Genomic DNA, 9,849 nt, shown 5'->3' with positions numbered 1-9,849 from the left:
AGTTTTTTGGGTTCATTGAGAACATGGTTGTTGTTCAATAATAAAAATTATTCCTCAAAAATACAACTTGCCTAATAATTCTGCACTCCCTGTATAGACCCTGTTAGAAAGTCTATTATACAGCTGGCTCCTTGAGGTGGCAGTGTAAGGAGTCTTTGGGTGCTGCTTAGGCTTAATTACTGATTGTCTACATGTGATGAGGTGTTGGTTAAGGGGTGCCTGAGGTTGTCTAAGAGGGAACAATACATCTTTGCTCCCAGTTGCTGATTTCATCTTAAACTTAGTAATTGATGGGATTATGTAAAGCAAATAATCCCAGTATATGCTGTTGTACGTCCAAAACTGGAAACACCATTCAAAGCCTGAAAATGAAAGTCACCAGTGTGCAAACATTTCTAGTTTTTGCATACCATTTTTAAATTATCTAACAATTTGTCAAAAAAAATCCCATTTCTCATCTAATTTTTTCATATTTATGGTTGGGGTATCCTTCAGCTGTGGTTTTTCTTTCTCTGGCCTTGTTCCTCTGACACAGGTTTGTTGTTAAAACTTTAAATCAACTAGCAAGGTTATAAGTCTAATACTTTTATTTATTTTTATGATCTAGATTTTACAAAATTCACAAAATGCTTCGCCCATTTGAGGGAATGAGAAGGCTCCAGTGGACTAATTAACAGACAAAAAAAGGGGGAAAAGTTCTAATTAAAATTTTCTTTTGAACCTGTTGGCATGCCTACAATTTTTATTCTACAACCATCATATTACCCTCAAATCATAAGAAAACTAATCTTCTTACCAACAAAGTCTTCCTCAAAGTCACCACATGTATATTTTTCGATCTGAAGCCATTAGATTGAGAGGTCTGTCATCCAACTGCCACTGTCAACAAACCGCTATTATAAATAAACTTTTTTGGAGAAAAAAGTAATAAAGTGGCCAGCTCCCGTTTTCTTTTTTGGTGCTATCTTCTAGCAGAAATATCGCAATTGCATCAGAAAGTCTGTTTATTTGTTTGTTTGGTTTTTGTTTGTTTTTTTTGAATGGGGGGGTCCAATGACTCCCAGCAATAAAAACAAAAACAACACACGGCACGTGAACAAAAAGCAACACAATGAGCAGAACACTCTCTGAAGGCTGACGGTCCTGAACACACACAATATGACCTGATGTAGCAAAATCATTCAAGAAAGAAAGAATAAACCAATAAGTGATCCATCTGTGGTTCCTCATTAAGCTGCTGTCTTACTGAACTTGGTCCAGGTTTAACTTCAATCACATTTCAAGTCCTCATAAGCATTAGATAAAGAAAATCTCTGTATTTAAAAAGTTTAAATAATGAAACGCTTACTGGACTAAGAAAAAATCAATAAAAGTAAAATAATGTTGCATTAATAAACTGGCAACCTTGCATTGCTTTTTAATTTCAGTATTATAAGCTGTGTATTCACTAAAGAATTATGGTTTTTGTCTATGACTAACACTATATAATATTTATTTATATAGGTATAGAAAAGACAGCTTATATGTATGTGTTCAAGAACAACAACCTGGCTATTTGCAAAATGGCAACTTCTTCTGAGGCACAGTAACAATGACAAATGGGGTTAAAACTGAAAGAGGAGGAGAAGCAGAGGAGAAAGAAGAGGAGGTGAGACTGAGGGGTCAAAGGGTCACATCATTCTGAGGTCGAGACCAGAAGAAGAGCGAGTACCTCCTGATGTCTTCGTCAGACTCCTCTGCCTCTGACCAACTGTCAAAGTCAGTGTGTTAGAATTAGCCTGCTGCCGTCCACTGCATGTATATTTGCGCTTACGTGTGAACACAAGGACAAGACCACCGCAACAAAAGCAAAGCGATAACAAAACACAAAAGATGAGCTGCTGCTTTGCTTTTTAAGGAGGAAAACCAAAAGCACGAAGAAGAAGAAAACATGAAAACAAATGGAAGAGTCATGTCAAACCCCAGCCTGCCAGCTGTTAACTGAATTAACCTTCCCACCCAGAAAAGAAGGGCTGTGTAAGTGATGCAGTCATTGTCTGTCTGTGATAATTAGGTTTTGTGGCTTCCTCGACAATGAGGTCGTGTATTTTCTGCGACTGAGAGTGTGCTTGTGTAAGAATCATATCCCAGCTTAAACGAGCACAGGCATAAACAGAAGAGCCTTCAACAAACAGAGAATCTTCAATCCAACTGCTAAATCAAGCCTATTTACAGAAGGACGTGCAGCATCAAATACGCCCTGACTGCACTTTAAAAAGTATCCAGCCCTCACTCTCCGCTCATGCTAATTTAAGCTCAGAGACATTTTCAGTGTTACTTTAAGGATGTACTGTTTCTTGTTCTCCAGCTCCAGTACTATTGGAGGACTAGTAATAGAGTTAGTAGAGTAGAGTTGAAAGGTTTACATTTCAAAAATTACATGGTTGTCAAAAGTTATACACAAAAGTCAGCTAATATATTTAAAAATAGTGAGTGAGAATCTGGCAAGAGGAGTGCTAGAACAAAGAAAAACAGTGCAACACTGTATAAACCTATAGAATAATGACGTGTTCACTTTAATCAAAATCAATATAATGATTGATGTAATAAATATGCATAGATGAGCAAATAGTCTTTTCTGTTTCTTGCATGTCAATGAATATTCGATTTTACTGTTACATCTACAGTTTAACAAGACATGAAGAATGAGTAAAACCAAATTAGCTTTGAAAAAAAGAGAAAAGTTTAAAAGCATCATGTGTAGAGAGGCTGCAGAGAGGACAGCATTTATACTTCTGAGTTTCGTACGTGGTGTGTGTTATTTATTATGTTTGTTTTATTTTAAACAGCTGTAAGAAACTAAATAACACATAAATTATCTTCTCTTGCAATTAGTTTCTCAATATGTAACACTGTAATGTAACAATTTAATATTTTTAGATTAGTCTTATGACATTACAAAAACATTACAACAGCAGAAAGAGTTACGCAGGTTTCAGACCCTTCTCAGATGGTTTGGTCACTCTAAGAGCTTTCAGTGTGTTAAACTTCTGTACTGGTTCTCTTGGCTCATGGAAATCAGTTTAACCACTGAATAACATAAAGTAATCGATCCATCAGGCATGTGTTACGACGATACAGTCTGAATGTTGTAGCTATCCTGCTACAACATTCAGACTGATTAATGTCTCTGCATCAACGCAGAACCAAACAGTGAATGTCCCATTCCTCTGAGGCCATCATCAGCCAAGAGCATCAGACATCCTAATGTAAGGATAAAAATTGTGTTCCTTCAACATTTGAGAGAAATATGAATGTACTGATAATTATGTGGCTTCCACAGATCTCCAATATTAACCTCACTCTCCAACTTCAGGCTAAACCTCAGTGCTGCCACTCAGTACAAACGTGCAGCAGATTTTAGAGTAAAAACTCTCAATGATAGCTGTGCATGTCCACGTTGTTCTTTTCCGAATTTCAGTGCAATTTTGCACTAACTCAGCAAACACCAGATAGAAAGTGTCCTTGGTAAACTCAGAAACTGCTTTACCTGATATCAGCACTGGTTTCTGTAGGGCTCGTGAACCACAGCCGATCACACCTTCAGATTACTTCCTAATGCGATTTACTTACTTAACCTTCATAACACACGGTGAGCAATAAAAAAAAATCATCCAAATTGCTAAATGTAAACGTTGAAAGGCATAAAAAATGATATGGAATGATTTGTAACCTCTTTATATTAAACTGATGGGGAAATGCTGTGCTCAGTGAGCAGTGAAAGATGGCAGTTACCTTTTTGGGTGTAATAAAAAATTATGACTAATAAACTAATTTAACACCAAGAAGATACTCATGCTTTTGCCAATATACCCCTTTGAAATAACAGGAGGGTATGCAAGTGAGAAAATAGTACCTATTTTCAAGCCTGAGTATTTACAGTCTGTGTTTAAATGACTGTAGACCAGAGAGAAGGTACCTTATGTTCCCCTCGTGGATCACCTCACAATCAGGCTGCCTGATATGGCAAGAAAGCAGAAGGTAAAGGGAAAGAAACCACACACACACACACACAACCACACACAACCACACACACACACAACCACACACTGGTTAGTGTGCAAAGACAATATAAGAATATAAAGACAGATATATAGGCGATAGAAATTCAAAAATCCTGTAAAAAAAAGCAACTGAAACTTGAATTACAGAAAGAAAATGAGTCGTAGTCACAGGACAGTTGTCTAATATGACGGCGCACACTGCAGACACCTACAGCAACCTTTTGTTTCCATTTCCAGCTTCACATTGCACATTAAAAATCTGTGTATGAATGTCATGGTATTTGGGGCTTTTTAAATGACTTCTTTAATTTCTTTAATGACTTTAGTTGTGGTCAATCATGGTCAATGAGAAGTTAACAGGCCTAAACTCCTGACCACAGCTCTACATAAACACTTATGTTTATTCAAGTAACCTCCCAATTTTAACACTGTGGGTGAAACTCCTGAGTGAACCACTAAAAGTGTGAAACTGTCAGGACATCGAGAAAAGCTGATCACAATTATGGAAGCAACTGAGATGTTACAAATGACCAGTGTTATCTCAGAACTTCTCTTCAATTAGCATAAGACACAGTAGAAACCAGGAAGTCCTTTCCTCTAATAATAAAATGTCCAGAGACGACAAACACAGCTGACCTCTATGTGTCGTACAAATGGCTCATTCCTGAAAGTGAAAGCAGAATCACCTTCAGGCTGTGAGGCTATGAGATCTGCTTATTACCAAATATCCTCCTCGTAATTGATTCAGCCAGTGTCATTTGGTGTTTGTGAGGCTGAAGAACCAGTTTGTCTTTTGCAGTTTAATTAAATAATAAAATGAATGAAAGCATCTTTGGTGTAACTCAATATCCCCCATATTTTAGCGAATGAATGGCAATTACATTAAACTCGGGGAGAACATAATGCTTTTAAACATCATAGTTTGACTGTAACTGAGTCGTCCATAATTGATTTTATAAATGGAAAGCTTTCCAGAGGAGAAGCTGACAGATCCCAGATGACCACGAGAGCAGCAAATTAAATGACAGTGAATGTCGCTGCTGGACGTTTGACACTAACGAGCCAGTAATTGATTCTTCTCGTTACTGTCAGCATTACTCTGTGCACAGACAAGAGATTATTAGTTTACATTTGTTCCCAATCATGGTCATGAAGACGTACTATATGCGGCCAGATGTGTAAAATAAAAATGGCGTGAAACAAAAACAACTGAAAGTACTTAACTGTTTGACTAAACAAAATAAAATGAGAAATATGAGATTATCATTCTGATACATTCAAAAAAATTAAAAGGTTTATACACATAGAAACACATAGAAAGAACAGAAGAAATTTCAAATATCATCATATACAAAATACAAAGCTTTTAGAACATGGGTTCCACTTCCTCTATTTAATTATTTGCAGCACACCAAAACAGCTACTGTATTTATTTATTATTAATCCACCAGCTTTGGATCCTCTGTTACATTTAACAGATTCTTGCATATTAGATACTAAGTACTTATAAAATATTTTCTTACTTGCTCCAGTAGACTCCCCCCTCGATGGCTTGCATTTCTCCAAGCATGGCCAGCAGCAGGGAGGATTTCCCACAACCCACCTGGCCCACGATCATTGTCAGCTGACCTGAGATAGAATGAAATGAAAAAGGTGGTGATGGTAAACTAGCTAGAAACTCAGTTAATCTCCTAAAGCCACCATTTCACTGGTGGCCCACATGGAGAAAGGATTAGGTGTTCTTTTAGCCACATGCTAAACAGACTCTTTGCAGTCACGTAACAAACTAAAAAAACCTTTACTGCTTCCATGGCAGTTAAGAGGGTAAGTATGAGCCAGGTTTAGCTAATGAAAAGTAGATGTTGTGATAGTTTGCTGGTGCGTGTTAACACAATGCCAAAATCTTCCCAGGAGGGGACATCTCAGAAAATTCAAACTATGCAATACTCAGAGAAATTCCAAAAAATCAAAGACCTACATCTCAAACTCTGCAGGCCTTAGTTAAAATTCATGACAAAACAATCAGCCAAATACTGAAGAGGCATGGTGGTTTGGAATGGTTGCAATGTTACATCTGAACAAACAATGTGGAGATGTTTGGACATAATGCACATGACCACAGCATGTCAGCGCATACACTTCATACCAGCACCTTGCACTTACTGAGTCAACCATGAAATCTTCTGTATGCAAAAGTATTGTAGAGTCAAATGTGAGGCCATGTGTCCGACAGCTCAAGTTTGCACCAATGAAAGTCACCCTGACTGAAATCCCACCCTACAAGCTTTTGAATCATGCAGTGTACTTAGTACTTCGTTTTTCAGATGACTGCATAGAGTTATGTGAAAGCTTCATTTTTCCACGATTGCAGACGATGAAGTGTAACACCTGTTTTAAAAACAAGTTGGGAGGCTGTGGAAAATCTAAATGACAACAATGATTTTCAAATCTCACAGATGTTATTCACAACTGCGCATAGACAACAAATTGAGTTTAGACTGAGAAAATGTACGATCGATGGCAGCAACAGGTCTGGAACTGATTCTCAGATTAAGATTCATACGTTTGACGATTACATTTTTCAGATGAAAGATTTTTAATTTGGGGGTAGTTGTATAAAAGGGGGGTGGGCGTGACCTGAACCCAAACCTAACCTTGCCTTTAACTCTAGCTAAATTTATCTGGTGGATGCTACTTTATTACAGAGTAAGGCACACTGTAACCTTTTAATATTTAAATATTCATGATTCTGTAAGAAGACTATATGTCATAAGATGTTTCAATAACTTGAAAATTGTATGTTAATGAGAATCTGAGGCATTAAATGTGGAGGGCAGGTTAACCATTTAGAAACCCCGCTACTTACTGACATCAACAATACACCCCGCTCATAATCTCTCAGATAACAATCAAGGTAATCTATAAATATGATTACAAGAAACTTTCAGACAAAACCAGTCAAACTAAGCTTAAAAGGAGCTCAGATCTACTATTTGTTTATTATTCCTTATCCCCTAAATGCAAGCAGCCACTGTGAGCTGAAAGTCTGTAATGACTCTAAAACAAACTGAAAAACGCACAAACATAACACTCCAGTTACTCCAAACAACATTACACCAGCACTTGGCAGGACAACAAATCCTGGTTGTCTTAGTAGTAGCATGACTGGGATGGCAAGCAAGTCACTTCCCGAGGGAAACTGCGTGTGTGTCCGTCTGTGTGCGTGTAAGACATACTATACAGTCCATTTGTTAACAGCTTCATCAACATGGTCTCCTGACACTCAGTGTTTCAGTTAGAGGAGTGCAGAATTACCGCAGCTCTCGGTGTAACAGCAGCGTCATGTATACTAAAACAGTGTTTGTCACACTGAAACAGCAAAGAAGAAAGATAAGCTCAAAACTTACTGTGATCTTAAATCTCAAAAACTAGATTTTAAAACAAGAAGAGAAACGTTACAGCGAACAGAGCCACCATAAGAAAGTGAAAGGCAGCAGATGTATTAAAATACGCAATGATATGAGTGAGATCCTTCCCTGTGGATGTATGCTTCTAAATTTAAAACACTTGGCAGAGTCAGTATCTGGCTGTGATTGCATGTATTTATTTAAACACTGATACTGCTTTAATACACAAAGCAGCATTTAATGTTATAAAGTTCTTAACAAATTTTAGACCGCCACCGAATATAAGGTTTGTGACAAAACCAACCTAAATTTACAGTTTCTCTAATGGTTAATCCACCAGTGTGCACAAACTCTTTAATCAAAATGATATTTTTAATGGTAAAAATAGGTCATTTTGATCATTTTTTTCATATTTACAGTTTTAATTTTTTTAAAGCAAAAAAGTTTGTCACATTTTTTAAAAAATGAATAAATGTAACAATAATATTTTTTTTTCCTTCTTAAATTAACCTGAACAGAAAAATTAATTTCATCGGTGAAATGGTATGCCAGCTTAAATGTGGGTATAAAAACATAAATTCAGTATTATTTGTCTAACACATAACAACATAATGTTTACCTATAGATTTCTAAAATATTTGTGTTTTCCTGTTTACATGACAGGTGGTCTAATACATTTGTTAAGCACCGTATATCATATAAAAATAAGTGTTTTTATATAGCAAATTCTAAAAGAACTGGGTCTGACAAATATTCACATTACAAAACATTAAAGAGAAAATATGATACACATCAAATATGAATATGTAACCAAAATATTAGTCAAATAAAAGAAAGTAAAAATCAAATGCTAAAATATTAAACACCTACCAGCCATTTGGCTGGAAGGCGGGTTTTAAAGGTAGAAAAGCCAAATGGCTGCTCTCTGGGACTCTAATTAAGGCTAAATTATGCTTGTAGCCTATAAAGTGATATATATCAAATAAAACAGGTCCCAAAAACAGAACTTTGAGGTACACCAAATCTAACTGTTGAAGAACAAACCTCAAATGTCACGACATCTAAGAGAATTAAAAGAAAGGAAGAGTATGAGGAGAAGAATCAGCAAGGTTAGGTTCAGGACAGAAATGATTAGGTTTGATGCATCATATATAACATATGTCAAACCCTTTTTATTTCCACAAGCTTTCACTTAATAGCTGTATAGGTTTACACTCTTAAGGCATTGTAAACCTCTTCTGTTTTGAGCACATTGCGTTTACATATAATGAAATATATGCAACATAAACAAAATTTCCATTGCCACATACTAGAGTTCCTCCTTATACAAACCTGAACTTTAAAGTATTCTACCTGTCGTCTAGTCTTACCTGTTGGGATCCGGATGTTGATGTCCGACAGTGTCAACAGGTTATTTCCCCAGGTGAAGGATCCACCCGTGACCTACACAGAGAAATAAAAAATAAAAAGATCAGAAGGTAACAAAAGGGTTATACTACTAAAGTGCGCTAAAGTGCTTTTTTTCCCAGCACATGACTCTCAGTAAATTCCCATTATGCAACATGAATACGTGCTGTTTTCTTGTTACGTGTGAACCCACTGGAGCAAAGGACATGACCCACTTTACGCCCCGACCCAGAGTTTAAGAAATGCTAACAGTAAGTGCATTGCAGCGAACACTGCTGAGATAACACACACACTGGGCTCGTGGGATGAGGGACACCAAACCAAATGTCATCCTGTGACGCATTTCACATCAAGTTCACTTTGGTGAATGCTGACAAATAAAAATCTGTTACACAAGAGGGACAGGTGCTACAGCTCTGTTTTGTCAGTGCAAGATGTGTGAAGGCCTGATCCACTCACACTTCAGTAGGAGATTACGGTCAGTGTCATCGATGCAGCCAAAAAATCACAGGTTTGCATTAAAAGGCCTGACAGGCTATATAATATACAGTATGTATTCATGGTTTCCGATAAGTTCACCATCCAAACAAGTTGTTCTTTGGTTCTACGACACGTGTTTTACAGCTTGTGTATTAAATCTGAAAGACTGAAGCTAAATATAACAAAATGTGGTCAATTTACATTTTTATTGGACCAAATGTAAATTTCTAACCATGGGATTTTGACACCGTCCGACACAAATACAATCGAAGTGCAACTAATGACTTTAATGGTAGTGTTATGGCCTAGTGGAAAATCTATTAAAGACCTCCCTTTAAAGACAAGCTTTTAGACATTAACCAAAAATGAATGAATGATAATTACTTCCATTTCCATTTGTATAATCAGTTACCCCCAGTAAGCATAGCTGGATGAGTCTTATGAAAAGGAATTTACTTTATTTTCCATTACTGACTCAAAAAAGGTCAACACAAGAAAGAACAGAAGGATTC

General features: G+C 36.7%; 1 protein-coding gene across 7 annotated transcripts in view; it reads right to left on the bottom strand.

The window, feature by feature from the left end:
- The window catches only part of abcc9 (ATP-binding cassette, sub-family C (CFTR/MRP), member 9), a 73,842-nt gene that overhangs the window by 34,716 nt on the left and 29,277 nt on the right, over positions 1-9,849 (bottom strand). For 5 of the 7 annotated variants that reach the window (XR_001290603.1, XR_001290602.1, XR_001290604.1 and 2 more), the window contains 4 exons: positions 8,821-8,893; positions 5,567-5,672; positions 3,959-3,997; positions 1,712-1,750 (listed from right to left, as the gene is read on the bottom strand). Coding sequence is in view for 2 of the 7 variants with exons in the window: in XM_013915355.1 (XP_013770809.1) it covers positions 1,712-1,750; positions 3,959-3,997; positions 5,567-5,672; positions 8,821-8,893 (257 nt within the window). In the remaining 5 variants the exon portion in view is untranslated. The remainder of the gene's footprint in view (positions 1-1,711; positions 1,751-3,958; positions 3,998-5,566; positions 5,673-8,820; positions 8,894-9,849) is intronic. The other 2 variants (XR_001290605.1, XR_001290606.1) reach the window with 1 other exon arrangement.

Source organism: Pundamilia nyererei, unplaced genomic scaffold (genome assembly GCF_000239375.1).
Source record: "Pundamilia nyererei isolate P.nyererei 1_Seehausen unplaced genomic scaffold, PunNye1.0 scaffold00291, whole genome shotgun sequence".
Lineage (NCBI taxonomy): Eukaryota > Metazoa > Chordata > Actinopteri > Cichliformes > Cichlidae > Pundamilia > Pundamilia nyererei.
The sequence above is the reverse complement of the archived record's forward strand: the minus strand, read 5'-3'. Positions and strand labels throughout refer to the sequence as shown.